General features: G+C 43.1%; 1 protein-coding gene across 1 annotated transcript in view; it reads right to left on the bottom strand.

Annotated features, from left to right (window-relative positions):
- Nucleotides 1-20000, bottom strand: part of nlk2 (nemo-like kinase, type 2) — an 85092-nt gene that overhangs the window by 2573 nt on the left and 62519 nt on the right. Inside the window, exons 7-11 of the mRNA XM_047820434.1 lie at nt 19097-19198; nt 5618-5704; nt 3908-4106; nt 2455-2548; nt 1-1148 (exon numbers count right to left, since the gene is read on the bottom strand). The exon at nt 1-1148 is cut by the window's left edge and continues 2573 nt beyond it. Of these exons, the coding sequence (XP_047676390.1) occupies nt 1094-1148; nt 2455-2548; nt 3908-4106; nt 5618-5704; nt 19097-19198 (537 nt within the window). The 3' untranslated portion in view covers nt 1-1093. The remainder of the gene's footprint in view (nt 1149-2454; nt 2549-3907; nt 4107-5617; nt 5705-19096; nt 19199-20000) is intronic.

The raw sequence follows: 20000 nt of genomic DNA, 5'->3' as shown, positions 1-20000 counted from the left end.
GATTGCTAGTGTGACTGCTGGGCTCTGGGATCTGCCCCAGCATTAAACCTTGAGGGACACCGCTCCTGATTTTGGCCCATTTACCTCAGACGCCTAACTATTTGGGCCCAAGCGATTTCTCTATGAATTACTGTATGGAGAACATCACACACCGTGTACGGCGATCTTGTAAGTGGCTTTGCCGTTAGTATCTCTGCAATCTGATGTACTGAAATACTGATTTCTTGTTCTGGTTCTGAACGAGTGTGAGAAAGAGCATAAAATGACAATATAGCGACCTAAAAAAAAAACCAAGAACAAGCTAGGAAAAATTCACTAGTAAATAATTAAATAAATTAATGGAACAGTGATGAGCTGGAAAATGCGCTAGGAGGCCGGGGTGTGTATACATATGTGTGTGTATACGCGTATGTGTGTGAGAGAGAGAGAGAGAGAGGTAGAAAGTGCGCTTTTGCCCTCCGTGCTATACAGAGCAATTGCACCCGTTCTCTCCATCAGTGAATAAATAAAGCATGACGTACAGAGCAGATGCACGGCAACAGCCTTCCTTCCATCGAACACACAAACTAGTCCACAGAGGCCGTCCGTCTTCATCCGTCGGCGTGCGATTGTGTTTCGCGTGTTTCGTGTGTGCACACTTCTCTCTCTTTTTCGCTCTCTCATATACCTACACATACCACTGTACAGATCACAGAGCAGTGGAAATACTTCTACTGTACGTTACACACCCTGCACATACGCCCACCTGCCTGTCCGCCCGCCCGCCCTTCCTCTATATATATTTATATATATACTTCTTCACAAATCTTTCTCATCTGAATCAGCAGTGGTTGCTTCTTTACAACTTCATTTAGGTTTAGTTAGTATTACAGTACACACACACACACATCAGCCGCTCGGCTAAGTGCTAACTCCAGTGAAATGCTACGCAGGTTTTTTTTTCTTTTTAAGGGGCATCAGTAGTCCGGAGGTGTGTGTTCGTGTGTGTTCGTATTTGTGTAGGGTGGGCGGCCACCGCCACCGTCACCGCCACCTCCTTCATGTCTTCATCGTCATCACCGTCGTCATCGTCATGTTCATCGTTCATCATTAGCTACTCCCACACCAGAGGAGACGGAGGCATCTCGGAAGGCTGAGCTACTGTCGAGCTAGAACAGAAAAAAAAAAAGAGTTTACGTTACGTCGCCGTCTAACGTCACAAACAAACACTTTAAACGTTTAGTCACTCAAATTTTATTTATTATTAATTATTTGTTTATTATTCTTTCTTTCTAATATTCTCTAAAACCATTTATGCTGCGGCGCCCGGGGAGCAGTTGGGGGGTTCGGTGCCTTGCTCAAGGGCACCTCAGTCGTGGTATTGCCGACCCGAGACTCGAACCCACAACCTTAGGATTACGAGTCAGACTCTCTAACCATTAGGCCACGACTTGCCCACTTGTTGCACAGATGGATCCTGTTAGAGTAACTCTTTTAAACAGGGTTGTTCAATCTTATCCACAAAGGGCAAGTTTGGGTGAAGGTTTTCACTCCAACCCAGATGATGCCAAACCTGACTATACTAACAGCCAAGATCAAGGCAGTGGTGGCTCAAGTGGTTCAGGCTCCGAGTTGTTAATTGGAGGATCAGGGTTCAATGCTTCAGTGCCACTGTTGGGCCCCTGAGCAAAGCCTTTAACCCTTCTCTCTAATCCTTATTGATGGAAGCAACAGAATGAATTCAGAAGTCTACAGAAACCTTCTTTCTAAAAATGTACAGAGAAATGAATCCAGTCTTACTGGGAGAAATGTTATCATGACCAACAGCAGGGGATTCATTCATTCATTCATTTTCTACCGCTTATCCGAACTTCCCGGGTCACGGGGAGCCTGTGCCTATCTCAGGCGTCATCGGGCATCGAGGCAGGATACGCCCTGGACGGCGTGCCAACCCATCGAAGGGCCCACACACTCTCATTCACTCACACACTACGGACAATTTTCCAGAGATGCCAATCAACCTACCATGCATGTCTTTGGACTGGGGGAGGAAACCGGAGTACCCGGAGGAAACCCCCGAGGCACGGGGAGAACATGCAAACTCCACACACACACGGCGGAGGTGGGAATCGAACCACAGGGGATTCAGCAATTATAAATTAAAGCTGTTCCGATACTTTTGCTCAACCCAAATTTGGGTGTTCTTAAACCGTTGTTAAACAGATCTAAATTAAAAAATAGCAGAAAATGAACGCAGAAATTCTGATCAAATGCGATATTTGATTTTCAAGCAACTAATTTAAATCTGAAGTCAATTGGTTTGATTTATTTACAGGCCTCGGTGCAAACAAACAAATAAATAAATCACTGTGTTTATCTCGACGTCTGACCTTCTCTCAAACACGGGCACTGTTTAAGTGAGAGGCAATGGCGCCCTCTGCTGGTAAGACAAAAGACTGTAGCTTGTCGTCTCACCTGATAAAGCTTTTGAAAGCAGCCGACTGGGGATTTATACACAAAGGGACCCGATTCCCCTTCTGCTGCTCCAGGATGAACTGATGAATGATCTCTGTGTGGGGAGGAAAAAAGGAGAGAAATTGGAGAGTTTAGTACAAAAGAAAGAAAGAAAAAAGAGAGCAAGAAAATGTATACCAAAGACTAATATTATTATTTGTTTACCTTTATAAAATACTTCATATCTTTATATAAAAGACACATCACTAAAATGATGAGTCCCATTAGTATTGTGTAAAAAGAATTCATAAAACATACATGCATTTGAGAGATAGATAGATAGATAGATAGATAGATAGATAGATAGATAGACAGATAGATAGATAGATAGATAGACAGACAGACAAAGTTTATTATTAGCTAAAATATTTTACATGTATTTTTCTGTATTTTAACATCCACTCTACATCATTCAGTGCCTCTGGATTTAGGCAACATGCAGAATTGACTGATGTCCAACTGATTCTAGACCCAAACTACCTCTCCTCTCCTCTCCTCTCCTCTCCTCTCCTCTCCTCTCCTCTCTACAAGCCCTAATGTGCTTTCAGTCCCCAGGCAACTGACGTACACCCTCACTAATCCTCCAGCAGTAACACAGTACATACAGGGCATGAGGAAGAGGAAGGAGGAGGAAGGGCAGGGCTATTTTGGGCCGATCGCAGGGTAAGCCTGCTTCTAAGCCTGCAGGCCTTCTCTAACAGCCACTCTGAGTGAAAGGCCACCACTGATGGAGGGGCCTCAGAGAACAGAGGGGGGAAAACGAGTGGAGAAAAAAAAACAAAACAAACAGCAGCAGTGGGAGAAAACACACAGGGGCATGATGAGTACGTAGGATAGATGGATAGATAGATAGATGGATGGATACTGTAGATAGATAGATAGATAGATAGATAGATAGATAGATAGATAGATAGATAGATAGATAGATAGATAGATAGATAGAGTCAGACAGACAGACAGTGGAAAGAAAGAAAAAATAAAGAAAGAAAAAAGAAAGAAAGACAGTGGAAAGAAAGAAAGAAAGACAGTGGAAAGCAAGAAAGAAAGAAAGAAAGAAAGAAAGAAAGAAAGAAAGAAAGAAAGAAAGAAAGAAAGAAAGAAAGAAAGACAATGGAAAAAGAAAAGAAAAAGAAAGAAAGAAAGACAGTGGAAAGAAAGAAAGAAAGAAAGAAAGAAAGAAAGAAAGAAAGAAAGAAAGAAAGAAAGAAAGAAAGACAATGGAAAGAAAGAAAGAAAAAGAAAGAAAGAAAGACAGTGGAAAGAAAGAAAAAAAGAAAGACAAAAAAAAAGAATGAAGTAAACAGAAAAAATAAGATAAACAAACCAAAACAGATGGTACAAAAAAAGAAAAATGATGGATAGAAAGACAGCTAAAAAGAGAAGCTGGAAAATGAGATGAAATAGACCTCCGTACCTTTGACCTGCCGCACCGATGTTAGATTTTTCTCGAAGCCATCGTCGAACTTTGGGTTGGTGACGGGCTCGAAGTCGCTGGTGTAAACTCGGCCAGACGACGTGGTGTAGCAGCATTTACACATACAGGTGTGGTAGCGCAGACGTCCTTCATCCAGGTACGGGTGAGCCAGAGCATCTTTAGCTGAGATCCTCTTAGACTGCAGAGACAAACACTTTTACACACAGATAGAGCTCAAAGTAAAAGTGCTCTAGTGTGAACACACCAATAGTTTGGCCACAAAGTGCTAACACTGTGAGAAGATCATGGACACTGAAGCACGGTGGTGGTAGCATCACGTTCTGGAGATGTTTTCGAGCCAAATACAAAACAATAATAAAATAAAACGCAGTTCCTTCTGCAGATGTTCACCTTCCAACAAGACAAGGAGTCTGAACAAATAACCAAAACGTACACCGGAGTGGGTCAGGACCAAGAACCTGATCAGTCTGACAGATCTTCAGCAGAATTTACCACGAAGATCTAACAGAAATATCACAGGATCCAGATGTGAGACGTATCCAGAAATGTCTGCTTGTCTTTTGTCTGTGTGAGCTTTGTGTTAAAAGTGTTTTATACGAGAACAAATATGTTGTTAGACACATCTATATAAAACATGTCAAATGTCAGTGATGGAGATTTCAGTTTAAAGCTGTAACAAAAAAACCTGGACATTTCTCTAGGGTTTAAATATTTAAGCAAAACATCTGTTTTTTTTCTCTAAATTCTCCAAAAGCACTTGTGTTAAAAAAAAAATTCTTTAAATTAGTTTGTAAGGAACAAGGTTTGTCTTCTGAGCTTTAGGTTAACAACTGAATGTTCACACGGGGGCAGGAGGAGTACAGAGTCGCTGTACTGAGCCGGGCCAATCAGAAAGAAAGAAAGAAGAAAAGAACAAAAGAACAAAAGAAAGAAAGAAAGAAAGAAAGAAAGAAAGAAAGAAAAAAGAAAGGAATAAAGAAAGAAAAAAGAATGAAAGAAAGAAGACAGTGGAAAGAAAGAAAAAAGAATGAAAGAAAGAAGACAGTGGAAAGAAAGAAAAAGAAAGAAAAACAGTGGAAGGAAAGAAAGAAAGAAAGAAGACAGTGGAAAGAAAGAAAAACAGAAAGAAAAAGAAAGAAAGAAGACAGTGGAAAGAAAGAAGACAGTGGAAAGAACAAAGAAAGAAAGATATATATTTTTTTTTTCAAAATATTAATGTAAAAAATTAGAAAAAGAGAAAGAAAGAAAGAAAGAAAGAATCTTCATTCCTATTCTCACTAAGTCCGAGTTAAACAACTGAAAATCTCTTCACACTGAAACAAACCTTAAATCAACTTAAATAAATAATTAAATATATATTCAGTGAAAAATAAAAATGGTAACAGCTGCAGAGAAATGAACATTACAATAAAGTAAGAACACCAGCAATTAAGCTCCAAAAACTCGACAATGATTTTTATCTGATTTCTAGCAAATAAAAATAAAATATATTTTGATAAAATGTTAAAATAGTTAAATTTGATTAGAATATATGAATATTTAAACGAAAGGCTAATTTGATATATAAAATGAAGATAGACGGATAAATGGATGGATAAATAAATGGATGGATAAATAGATAGATAGATGGATGGATAGATGGATGGATAGATAGGGACTTGCATAATAAGACTTTACAGTAAAACTCACCGGGTCGAAGACCAGCATCCTGCAGAGCAGATGAACTGCCTCATGGGTCGCCTGACTGGACAGGGTGTAAAGGACAGGAAGTGAGGGCTGTGGAAACAGGAAGAGAAGACTCAAGTTAACTAAATGCTTTGCTGAAAGCTCAGGACCAAAGCTGGATGTCTCTGAGTGATAATAGCCGGCTGCTAAAAGGTTAACACGGGGTTAATAACCTCTAACAGCTGTCTTTATGACACCATCACAATATTATAATATAGGTTATATTCTGTTAAACCTAATAAACACGCATCGACGCAGCTTTGCCCAACAATTACCAAGCTCATTGCTGCACAGCGTGCTGCCATCGTAATTGTTACCGATCACAAGCCTCCCGTTCTCACTAAAGACGCTCCTTCAGCTGCGAAATATTATTTACAACAAAACATACAGCGAGTGTTCAGTTCAAGGGACTTCTTCAGCCAGCCATGAAGGAGGCTCCGGCACCGGACTGTCTGGTTCGTCCTAACAGTCAGCGATGTGTGTGCTGATAGCTGTGGAGGATGTGGGACAGCACAAACAATGAGCAGTGTTATTTTTAACCCTGTCTAATTATCTCCCCCGCCCACCCGACTACCCCTGCGCCTGCTCGCCAGCAGCACTGATTGAAAAAGCCCAGTGGTAATCGTTTGTTTTCTCTGATTAGATTTTTTTTGTTGGGAGTTTAGAGAACAGACGCGAACGCTGGCTGGATGGTGATTCATGCTCATTGGGAGAATTCTGACGAAGTGAAGAGAAAGCCTCGGGAGAAAAGAGAAGGAATGAGTGTTCTACACCAAGAGGACACCGTCGGGACCCTAGATGTAATGGAAAGGATTAAAATAGCGACCGGACCGTTAATTTGTGCACAACAGGGCAACAGGTCAGGCGAACGTTTGCATGCGGCGGCGTGACGGTGCACGCCGGCGTTAGATCGGGATTAACCCGAGGCACGGCTTTAGACAGCTGAAGAGGAGGCTGAGGGGCTCTCCACACCTCGTGATGGAAAAAAAAAGCTCAATTAAAGTAACGATGAGTCAGGAAAGCCGACGCATGCCGTCATCAACAGCTCAGGCTTTCAGCTCCACTCAACTCCGCCACATTCCACCCTCACTGACCGAGTCATCCAGCACAACAGACCGAACTCATCATCCACTCACTCGACTACACCAAAGTGATCCTCGATGTAGGATTACTTCCTGTTTAAGCAGCCGAACCTTAAACGCTCCTTTGTGCATGTGATTAAAATGATCTAACTCCATCACAACTTTGTCTGTCTGTGCAGGTTTGTGATGATGAATGTGAACGCAAACACACCGGGGTTCGAGTCTAAAACCAGAGCGACACTGCAGAGGAACCGGGAACAAACACTACTACCCCTTTTTCCACCAAAAAGAACCGGGTGCTGGTTCAGAACTAGTGCTGGTTCAAAGTTGGTTCCACTGGCGAACCTTCTAAGAACCGGTTTGCCTTTCCATCGGTTAGAGAGCATCACAGAGCCGAGTGTGACGTCACTGTATACGTGTCACGTTACACAGCGACAAACACAAACACAACAACAACAATGGCGGATGTTGCTTTACTGCTAATGCTCATGGCTTTGTGAACCTACACTGGCATCCAAACTCGGCGAATCCAACATGTACGTGCGGCTCCGTGTAATCTGTATAAACAGGAGGATTATTTTATCATAGTATCATAAAAAGTTAGCCTTAGCATGTAGCTACCTACTATCATGTGTGCTGATAATGTATCATATCGTGGTAAAGTAAAAGTGTATTAAAGTGTATTAATATACTTTAGGTACATTATTAAATGCGCTAACAGTAGCCCCGCCCACAGCCCCGCCCACAGCCCCGCCCACAGCCCCTGACGCAAGCGGTTCTTAAGTCTAGACCAGCAACGTTTTGGTGCTACTTAAGAACCACTTTTCCTGGTTTATAGCCGGCGCTTTGGCGGTCGAAACAGAAAGAACTGGTTCTAAATTAGGCTCCGAACCTGCACTCAAACTGCCTCGGTGGTAAAGGGGCAACAGAGTGTAACCGTGACACGATCAGTTTAATGCCACAAATATCTGTGGATGTGTGAAATACCGAGTGGATGGTTTAAATGCTTCAGAAAGGTTTGTCTCATACTTTATGGTCCCTTTCATAGAAAACATCCTGGAGATGAGGATAATCTCTGCAGCTCTGAGCACGGGGGCTCTGACAGGGACGTCTGTGTGCGACTCCATGCTACCCGTCTAATGGAGTTAGCTGGTTCTGCTCGTAAGCTAAAGTCAGATGAACGAACGGCATCCCGCGGTGCCGCCATGTTTGTTAATGAAAGTAAACAGTCTCGGTTCGTCCTGACGGTTTCGCTCAAGCCCACATACATGACAGAAAATCCCTAAAGCTTGTGCAACTATTTTGTTGAGACCCCACAGGTTTATACAGTAGGTATCTGTTCACAGCACATCATACGTTCTTCTTGAGTTGTTTATCTGGTTACATCGACACACTGCCCTCAGAGAGGAAATGAGAATCGGCCAGTGGCATCTTAAACCCACTGTCCTCGTCCGTGTGTGTGTGTGTGTGTGTGTGAGAGTGTGTGAGAGACATCAGAAACAACAGAGATGCCAAAGTGTGAAGTGAGTTAAGTTAAACAGGCTGCGCTCGGTGTCTGAGTGTGTGTACGGTGGTGTAACGGAAATCTGATGGAGACAGAGCATTAAGGAGATTTAACACACACACACACACACGCACACACACACACACAAATCCAAAGCAGTTAGGATCCCAGTTTCAGTTGAAACAGCAGAGGGTTTAGGACGACTGTCATGTCCGTGTGATTCACCGATTAAGCCCAGAAAGTGACGGACAGTTCCAAACACTGCGGCCTGTCAGATTCCTTAAGTTTCCATTTAACTGTAAAAAAATATGTAACATTCAGCAGACCGTAGCACTTGATGAGAGCGAAGACCTTAACGACGAAGCTCCGGCGTATGCGGCAGTGACGGGCGTCAGGAAGAACGTAGGACAAATGCTGCTGAAACATTTTATACTTTTAGGTTTTTCCTCTTTGTTCTTTAAACGGGGTTTCGCTTTAAATGTAAATCCAGTGTAAGAGCTCATCGTCTCCCGGATGTCCGGGTCATAATGTCGTCTAGCCGGATGGCTTTAAATGGTGATCATGGTCACATACACCTTGGCTCGGTATTGTTACAGATGTTATCACCCACATGGTCAGGTATATCATATCTGACCCTGTGCTCTGATCCCCAACCTCCAACAGTGGTATATGTGAAGAAAGATTTTCACTGTGCTGTAATTGTAATGTAAGTACAGTAACGTACACACTTCAGTTCGATGACGGTCCTGAATGTCCTGCTGCCGCTCCCATACTAACTGTCCCATCTGAATCAGACATGTTTGCAAAGCTTACATTTACAGCATTTAGCAGACACTCTTATCCAGAGTGACTTCCTTTTTTTTTTTTTTTTTTATTTTATACACCTGAGCAATTGAGGGTTAAGGACCTTGCTGGACCTGGGATTCAAACCAATGACCTTCCAATCAGTAGTCAAACACCTTAACCACTGAGCTACTGCTTACGCTGGATTTTATCTTATTATATATATATATATATATTTATTCTATTTATCTTCTTTGATTTATATATCGACTGAAAGCATAAAATATAAAAAGAACTGACAATATGTCTACATGTGGTCATGTGACCAGCTCCTGAAGCCACGCCCCTAACCGAACAGTCAGTGTGTGTAGTATGTGTGGAATTTTTTTAATTAAATTCCATCTGTCACTTTTATTCCTACAGAGATCCACTTCCTGTTCAAATCATACATAATAATTAAAGACAAGAATGTATGTTGTGTATAAAGTGAGTCAGGACTCTGTTGTCCTTTCAGTGTGTTTGTGTTTTAGACCCGTGTGTTTGTCCCTCTGTTAGGACACTGAGTTTTAGTGTTGAAGAGAAATCTGAGCTGCTTTTTACATGCACGAGAACTCGGAGCGTCTCAGAGAGCAGAACTGGGTTTGAGCTCAACGTTTACTCTGATGATACAGTACAAACGTCTGTGCGGATTTGTTTTACCCATCAGGCCAGATATAAAAGAACTACAAAGTCCTGAGTTATTAACACCACCGTGGAGCGAGACACGACGGAGACGTTCGATCGTCAACGTGGACAATAAAAACAGGAGGAAATTCTATTTTCTGGGCCTCTAGAAATAAAAGTGAAGTAATTAAACGCAGATCTGGAATCACTTCCGTGTCATATTTGGCTCCTGTGAACATGTAAGTGTGTTTTCAGACTCAAAAATCTGAAGGTAATTGTGTAGAAGCCCTCATCATTCCTCGCACTGCACCCCACACCCTCCGATCTACCAGCACTGCTCGACTGGTTCCACCATCTCTCAGGGTAAGAGGCAAGTATACTACAAGACTCTTCTCTGTTCTGGCACCGAGGTGGTGGAATGAACTTCCCCTAGAGGTCCGGACAGCCGAGTCACTGGCTATTTTGAAGACCTACTTATTCAGGAAACACTTCACTAGCACTTCTTTCCTTATCTTCATTAAAAAAAAAAAACCTTTGACACTTTTTCATTGTAACTTTGAACAAATGTTTTGAACTCATGGTATCTTAAGTATGTAACCTAGTGAACCAGCATTAATGTATTCAGTGTTAGAGATTTAAGCACTTATGTACGTCGCTCTGGATAAGGGCGTCTGCCAAATGCTGTAAATGTAAATGTAGAAATAAAGCCGTATTCGAGGAATAATACATCACCTAAAAGCAGAACTAATAGTAGGTCCTGAATGAGAAGTGCACCGTGCAGACGTGGCTAGTTACACCGACGCACCGCTGTGGGTTTAGGAAAAGGTCATGCAGCCATCTGTGCCTTATAGCTGTGCAAAACATGAAAAGACGAGACCACACACGGCGGGTCCACCTGGGAGGCCACATCTGCACCAGTTCTGAACAAGGGCACCCCACACTCCCCCGCTTTCTGTACCCAGTGGAGTCGGATAATCCAGTCCACCTTCTGACCATCAGCCCACCCTCTGCTACGGACGAGGGATGCTGTGTGTGTGTGTGTGTGTGTGTTGGTGTGTGTGTGTGGATGGAAACCCGATCACGCTGCCGCCGCCTCTTAGAAAAACAACGAGGCCTCTCGTGTACATCTGTCTCTGGATAACCGAGCAGCTTCTCCACACACAGAAAGCAGGTGGTGCAGCTGATAAGGTAGATTTGGGAATTCACAAAGCGCACGATTCGACCCTGCTCTCATGTCTATCTGTACAGCAGCTCATGAGAGGCTAGAAAGCTGAAAAGACCTCTCTCTCTCTCACCCCCCCCCCCCCCCGACCGATCCTAAAAGAGCTGCAAAATTAATACCTAGTAACAAGGTCCCAGTGGACTGAGATGTTCCAGTCCTTCTTGTCATTTCTTCACTCCTCTTTCTCTTCCTATCCTCCTCTCATTTCAGATCGATTCTTTCTTTTTTTCCCCCCCAAATCTTTTTTTCTTCCTCTTCATCATCTTAGTTTTTTTTTTTTTTTGCCCTTGTTTGTTTTCTTCTTTCCTCTTCATCTTAAAACGTTCTTAAAACGTTCTTCGTTTTCATCTTCTTCTTCGGTTTTATTTGGATGAAACACAACAGACATGGTCACAAAGCAGCTTTAAAGAAACCTAGATGTTGATTCAGATCCATAAAGAGCCAGAAACCCCGAGAGGATCCAGACTCCTCTATTCCTGCTTCTACTCTTCCACTCCTCTTTTCCCCGTTCTCCAGTTTGCGGCTTTCAGGACCCAGAATGCCCGAACACTAGGAGGTCCACTTAGATCCGAAAACCCGAGGTTTCACGTTTAACGTGTACCTCGGACACAGGTTGGGTATAATAATAGCGGCATCGGGTCTCGGGTAATTTAAAATGAATGTGTTTTTACCGAACGGACCTGAGAAGACCCGAACTACTGTATCTCGTGTGTGTGCATCGACTCGAGTCCTTTTCCAGCCTCTCCTCTATTTCCCAAGACCGCTTGCGACATGTGGAACAGACTCGGGTCTAATTTTTTCGGGTTTGTCTTGGGTTGGGTCTTTCTTTAAAAAAAATAAATAAATGCACGTCGGGTTCGGGTAAAAAGTGATTTGGGTCACTTGGGGTCAGGTACATTTGTTTAGACCCGAGAAGACCTCTACTGAACACACACCTCTCCAAATCCCACATTTGTCTCGAGGCTCTTTTCTTTTCTTTCTCTCAGCACTCTTGTTGATGGACACGTCACAGAGAAGCAGCAGCGGTTCTTCATGATCAATCAGATTCCGGCTGAAGAGAGACTCTTAACTCCGTCCTGTTCCTCTGCACACTGTCACGTACAATACAATACACCAACTCCCTGAAACCTGCCAGTACGCCTAATATCCTTTTATACAAATAATTCTTTTGATAAACCTTTCTAAATGTTTAGGTGAGATTATTTGTAGGAAAATAAAGCAAGGTCCTACGAGGTATTTCTAGCCTTCGAGTCCGAACAGTATTTACGTAGAGGAATGTTCTGTGTCTCAGAGTCAGGGTCGGCATTTACTTTACAGCATTTAGCAGATGTCCTGATCCAGAGCGAATTACATTTTATCTCATTTTTATACAACTGAGCAATTGGGGTTAAGGGCCTTGTTCAGGGGCAGATTGGTGGACCTGGGATTTGATCTCATGACTTTCCAATCGGTCATCCAACACTTTTACCACTAGGCTACCTAGCAAGGCACAGACAGAGAGAGGGAGGGGGAGGCAGAGAGGCAGAGAGAGAGAGAGGCAGAGAGAGAGAGAGAGAGAGAGAGGCAGAGAGAGAGAGAGAGAGAGAGAGAGAGAGAGAGAGAGAGAGAGAGAGAGAGAGAGAGAGAGAGAGACCAAGGGAAAGGAAGGCAGGGGGATTGACAGACACAGAAATAGACAGACATAGAAACAGACAGACACACAGACATACAGACACAGACAGACAGACACAGACATACAGACACAGACAGACAGACAGACATACAGACACAGACAGACAGACACAGACAGACAAACATACACAGACAGACATACACACACAGACAGACATACACAGACAGACAGACACAGACATACAGACACAGACAGACATACACAGACACAGACACACAGACACAGACATACAGACACAGACAGACAGACACAGACATACAGACACAGACAGACAGACATACAGACACAGACAGACAGACACAGACAGACAAACATACACAGACAGACATACACAGACAGACAGACACAGACATACAGACACAGACATACAGACACAGACATACAGACAGACACAGACATACAGACACAGACAGACAGACACAGACAGACAGACACAGACAGACAAACATACACAGACAGACATACACAGACAGACAGACATACACAGACAGACAGACACAGACATACAGACACAGACATACAGACACAGACATACAGACAGACACAGACATACAGACACAGACAGACATACACAGACACAGACATACAGACACAGACATACAGACACAGACACAGACAGACACAGACAGACACAGACACAGACACAGACAGTCATACAGACTTGTGCTGCGCGATTAATCATATCGCAATCGAGATATCAGGCCTGTGTGATTATATGAAGCAAAATGCTGCGATTTTAAATAATAAATAATAAATACATGCATGTGTGGACATGACAACCCATTCTCTCTGAAAACTGTTTGCCTATTCCATACACTACACCGCTATCCGCCAATAAAAAAAAAGACCACTGAGTTTCAGTTTAGGCAGTGGCATGTGTGGCGCGTATGGTCATGTGACTTTTTCCGGTGTGCAGCGCGGAACGCGTGAAGATGGATGCCGAGCAGACGGACACTGAACGGGTGGCCAGAAAAAATGTTATATGTAGTGGTAATTTCGTCAGACTAGACGAGACGAAAATGTTTTGTATAAAATAAAAACTAAGATAAAATCTGTCTTCATTTTCGTCTACAATTGTCTCCGTTTCTTCATCAGCTGTTACGACTTTAAAATATTCAGAACGAGTTTGCGGCTTCGCGCTGTTGCTCGTTACAAATTTCAGCATTATCAGTAATCTGTGTGTGCATTTTCCTTGAGAACCAAGCAAGTTGACTCATGATACCATTTGTTTATTATATCACAATCGCATATCGCAATCGCAATATTCACCTCAGTAATCGCAATATGACATTTTCCCCAAATCATGCAGCCCTAATAGACACAGACAGACAGCCAGTCATACAGACACAGACAGACACAAACAGACAGACCTACAGACACAGACAGACAGACGGACACAGACAGACAGACACAGACAGACAGACACAGACAGACAGACAGACAGACAGACATACGGACACAGACAGACATACAGACAGACATACGGACACAGACAGACATACAGACAGACAGACAGACACACAGACAGACACAGACATACAGACCGACACAGACATACAGACATACAGACAGACATACAGACATACAGACAGACATACAGACAGACAGACATACAGACAGACATACAGACAGACACAGACATACAGACAGACACAGACATACAGACACAGACAGACAGACAGACAGACATACAGACAGACACAGACATACAGACAGACACAGACATACAGACAGACACAGACATACAGACCGACACAGACATACAGACATACAGACAGACATACAGACATACAGACAGACATACAGACCGACACAGACATACAGACATACAGACAGACATACAGACAGACATACAGACCGACACAGACATACAGACATACAGACAGACATACAGACAGACACAGACATACAGACAGACACAGACATACAGACATACATACAGACATACAGACAGACATACAGACACAGACACACACAGACAGACAGACACAGACAGACATACAGACAGACACACAGACAGACATACAGACAGACATACAGACACAGACACACACAGACAGACAGACACAGACAGACATACAGACAGACACACAGACAGACATACAGACAGACACACACAGAAAGACACAGACACACACAGACAGACAGACACAGACATACAGACACACATACAGACAGACAGACAGACAGACACACATACAGACACACATACAGACAGACACACATACAGACAGACACAGACACACACAGACATACAGACAGACATACACAGACAGACATACACAGACAGACACACATACAGACACAAACATACAGACAGACACAGACAGACAGACAGACAGACAGACACAGACACACAGACAGACAGACACAGGCACACACAGACAGACAGACACAGGCACACACAGACAGACAGATATACAGACAGACAGACACAGACATACAGACAGATACAGGCAGACAGACAGACACAGACATACAGACAGATACAGACAGACATACAGACACAGACAGACAGACAGACAGACAGATACAGACAGACAGACACAGACAGATACAGACAGACCTACAGACACGGACAGACAGATAGACAGACAGACATACAGACACAGACAGACAGATAGACAGACAGACAGACATACACAGACAGACAGATACAGACAGACATACAGACAGACACAGACATACAGACAGACACAGACATACAGACAGATACATACAGACACAGACATACAGACAGACAGACAGTCAGACAGACAGACAGACAGACACAGACAGTTCTACACCTGCTAAAGTCTGAAGATTCTAACCACAACAGATCTAAACCACACTAATGTCAACCAGCAGCAGAAAATACAGCATTTGCCTGAAGTGAGAAATAAAGTTTGATTTAAAAAATAAAAAGTGTGTGTGTGTAATTAAAACATGTGCAAGAGACAAGAGTGTGTGGGGGTGGAGTTAACCATCAGAAGCCCCGCCCATTCTCTCTGTGCCAACCCACCCACTAGAACAATGCCTGTAAATAGAGCAGCAGTCGATAGATGTGATTAAAACATCCTGCACTGAGGCCTGCCAAGCTCACACAGACCAGAGAGAGAGAGTCAAATGACAAGGTCAGCCAAATGTCAGTGTGTGTGTGTGTGTGTGTGTGTGTGTGTGTGTGTGTGTGTGTGTGTGTGTGTGTGTGTGTGTGTGTGTGTGTGTTTAAATGAGAAAAAGGGTGGGGTAAAATGGCCTAGTCTAGCTCTGATGACAATCACCAGTTTAGCAAATGGATAAGATTAATGCTCAGGCATTTGTGTGTGTGTGTGTGTGTGTGTGTGTGTGTGTGTGTGTGTGTGTGTGTGTGTGTGTGTGTGAGTGTGTATGTGTGAGAAAGAGGGAGGTATACAGCTGGTCTGGTGGTCATGTGGTGGGTCGATGCGAGACAGGAAGTGGAGGGCCGTATTGCTTGCTCTGCAGTTACTGTTCTTCGGTATCACTTTCTTTGTGCAGGCTGCTGAGGACTGCAGAGCCAACACCCAGCACCACACACACACCCAGCACCACACACACACCCAGCCCCACACACACACACACACCCAGCACCACAGACACACACAACATTTTATGACATTGTAACCGTTAAATGAATATAAAGCAGCCGCAAAACCAGACGCAATAATGACTAAAATGCCCACAATTCATTTCCTATCAGTGTTAAAATCACAAATATGAAGATAATTATCCAGCCGATGTAGCAGTCAAGTAGTCTGACTTCCTTACATGGGCTTTATTCTGTCACATTTATTAATCATTAACCATAGAAAGTTTGCTAAAGACATAAGTGAAGACATAAAGCACCACAGCGCTCAACCACACAGACGATTGAAATCTACTAGACAATCAGAAACTTCAGGAAAAATGTATTTTCTCTACATAACATTTCCCCGAAACGTCGTCTCAGTATCCTAGAAAGAAAGATTACTGAAGAGAGTAAATACAACTTCACACTCATCAAATAACAGCACAAGCTTCTACTGCTATAACCACTAATAACACAGAGGCAAGCAGTGAGCGCCGGGGTCCAAGCACCGCTAATTAACTCAACAGTGCAATTACTGAAGCACCTACTAATCACATTCCAGCAGAATCCACCAGCCCCTGTACACTGACTCAACACGGCTCAGTGCTGGCAAGAAGCAGATGGAGAAAAACAAAAAAAACTATGAAGGAGATGATGAGGAAACAGAAGTTGAAGAAAAAACAGAGGAAAATATCTGAAGAAAAAGAAGAAACTATGAGGAAGAGGATGATGATATACCTTCATTGTCCCACAGTGAGGACATTTCTAAAAATAAATAAATAAATAAATAAATAAATAAATGAACAAAAATAAGGAGAAAATATAAAATAAAAAAATTAATAAATTTAAAAAAAAGAAAGAAAGAAAAGTTAAAAAATTATTTAATGAAAAAGAAGATCAAAAAAGAGGGACAAGTTGAACAGTATGATGAAGATAATATGATAGATATAAAAGAAGAAAAGACAGAAAAAATTGAAAAAGGAGACAAAGAGGATAGAGCAGTAACTACAAGACAAGAAGAACAACTGAAAAACTATTAAGATAATGAAGAAGAAAAAGAAGACAAAAACAAAAGATGAAAAACAAAAAAAAAGGGAAAAAAACGAAAAGATCAAAAGAAACAAAGAAGATAAAAAAAAAGAGAAAAGCACAAACAATATGATGAAGATAATATGATTGATATAAAAGAACAAGACAAAGAAGTAAAGTAAAAAAAAGAAGACAATAAGAGGATGGAGCAGTAAGAACAGTACAAGAAGAAAACAGATAAATAAAATCGTTCCCACATCATGTCTGTAAATAATAAAGCAAACAGCTCAGTAGAATTCTGTACAAGCTCTGATGAGTCTGTTTGCTTTAACAAACTCCTCCGAGTCCCACACAGTCCCCCTGCTCCCAGTCACTGTGTCCAAACAGAGGGGTAAGGGACGAGCTCAGGGTCAAACTGAGCTGAAGACCACCTCCAGAGAGAGGGGGGGGGAGAAAGAGAGAGAAGGAAAGACAGAGAGGGAGAGAGAGAGGGGGGAAAGAGAGAGAGAGAGAGAGAGAGAGAGGGAAAGAGAGAGAGAGACAGAGAGAAAGAGAGGGAAAGAGACAGAGAGACAGAGAGAGGGGAGAGGGGGGAGAGAGAGCTAGATAGAGGAAGAGCGAGACATTTTTCCATAGAGAGAGGGTAGTTTCTAAGCTCTCTCTGTAATATAAATCTTATCCCTATCCTCTGTTTTTCTCTCTTTTTTCTCTCTCTCTCTCTCTTTCCCTCTCCCTCTCTCTCTCTCTCTCTCTCTTCTCTCTCTCTCTCTCTTGCCTCTCTCTCGTTCCCTCGCTCTCTCTCCCTCGCCTCCCTCTCTTTCCCTCTCCCTCTCTTACTCTTTTTTCTCTCTCTCTCTCTTCTCTCATCTCTCTCTCTCTCCTCTCTCTCCTCTCTCTTCTTTTTTTCTCTCTCTCTTCTCTCTATCTCCTCTTCTCTCTCTCTCTCTCTCTCGCTCTCTCTCTCTCTCTCTCTTCAGGAGCCAAACACTGAGCTCAGCTAAGAGCCAGAAACACCACATGACAGGTCAAAGCACTGCTGTCACTCAACACCAAGTCCTGGTCCTCCTGAAATGAGCTCATTTCTAAATTACACACATCCACAGATATTTGTGGCATTAAACTGATCGTGTCACGGTTACAGTCTGTTGCCCCTTTACCACCGAGGCAGTTTGAGTGCAGGTTCGGAGCCTAATTTAGAACCAGTTCTTTCTGTTTCGACCGCCAAAGCACCGGCTATAAACCAGGAAAAGTGGTTCTTAAGTAGCACCAAAACGTTGCTGGTCTAGACTTAAGAACCGCTTGTGTCAGGGGCTGTGGGCGGGGCTGTGGGCGGGGCTGTGGGCGGGGCGGAGCTACTGATAGCGCATTTGATAATGTACCTAAAGTATATTAATGTTTAATACACTTTTACTTCACCGCAATATAGTCACTTATCAGCACACATGATAGTAGGTAGCTACATGCTACGGCTAACTTTTTTCTGTGTTAATGATAAAATAATGTTATATACTTTCTCGATTACAACCTCCTGTTTATACAGATTACATGGAGAAAAAAAATCCCAGGTATTTTTCTGGGTCACTGACAGGACTCAACCATTTCTGTACAACGTGCCAAATAAATTCTATACAGAAGTATTTTTATTGTGCTGAGATTTTACTCTCGCTCTCCCACACGGATGATAAACCTGGTCCGAGGACCTCAGGGATTCCTCTCGGAGTCTCCCAGCTGTTTCTCACGGCGTTACATGTGACTAGTCGCAGAGGGTTTCACGCTGCGTAGTTCACTGCCCACAGAATCAAGCGTGCTTGAAAATATCGGCACCTCCGAGAACGTGGCTGAACACTGAACTCTAAATGAGAGAAGCGACTAAATCTGATGTGACGGTGCGAACTCTAGTCAGGAGTCTGCCATTAGACGTACCTGTTTATGTGGTCCTCTCAGTATATGAGCTCTGGCTCCTTCACACGCCGTCCTCATGGCCTCCAGAGACGGCGTCCCCAACAGGTCAGTGATCAAATCCAACTGACAATGAGAAAGAACATAAAGTGAGAACAATCATGATTTAATGATTCCTGGAATGAGCACTGAAGAGAAAAATACAACCAACCCTTCCCACCCATCTCACCCACTCACTCACTCACTCACTCACTCACTCACTCACGCTTATCCGAACTTCTCGGGTCACGTGGAGCCTGTGCCTATCTCAGGCGTCACTGGGCATCGAGGCAGGATACACCCTGGACGGAGTGCCGACCCATCACAGGGCACACACACACACACTCTCATTCACTCACACACTCACACACTACGGACAATTTTCCAGAGATGCCAATCAACCTACCATGCATGTCTTTGGACCGGGGGAGGAAACCGGAGTACCCGGAGGAAACCCCCAAGGCACAGGGAGAACATGCAAACTCCACACACACAAGGCGGAGGCGGGAATCGAACCCCCAACCCTGGAGGTGTGAGGTGAACGTGCTAACCACTAAGCCACCATGCCCCCCAATCATAAATACTACTATGACTAATAATACAGCAGCGATCATTAGGGGTCCAAGCACTATTCATCTGCGCAAGCTCATAGCACATCTCTCACTGAACCAGTCTTCATTAAACAAACAAACAAAAAAACCCTACAAACATATCAATAAAAAACGTGTAGAAAAGTCTCTGGTGATATATATCGAGTTGTTCTTGTCCTTTGACACCATGCTCACTAACCCGGTTTTAAGTATTATGAGTTAAAGCTCTTTCATTTCTGCAGTGATTTATTTACATGGAGCACAAACAAGCTGGAGGGGAAAAATATCCTTCCTGGAGA

This window comes from Tachysurus fulvidraco, chromosome 11, assembly GCF_022655615.1.
Source record: "Tachysurus fulvidraco isolate hzauxx_2018 chromosome 11, HZAU_PFXX_2.0, whole genome shotgun sequence".
Taxonomy (NCBI): Eukaryota; Metazoa; Chordata; class Actinopteri; order Siluriformes; family Bagridae; genus Tachysurus; species Tachysurus fulvidraco.
This window is presented reverse-complemented; position numbering and strand designations above follow the sequence as displayed.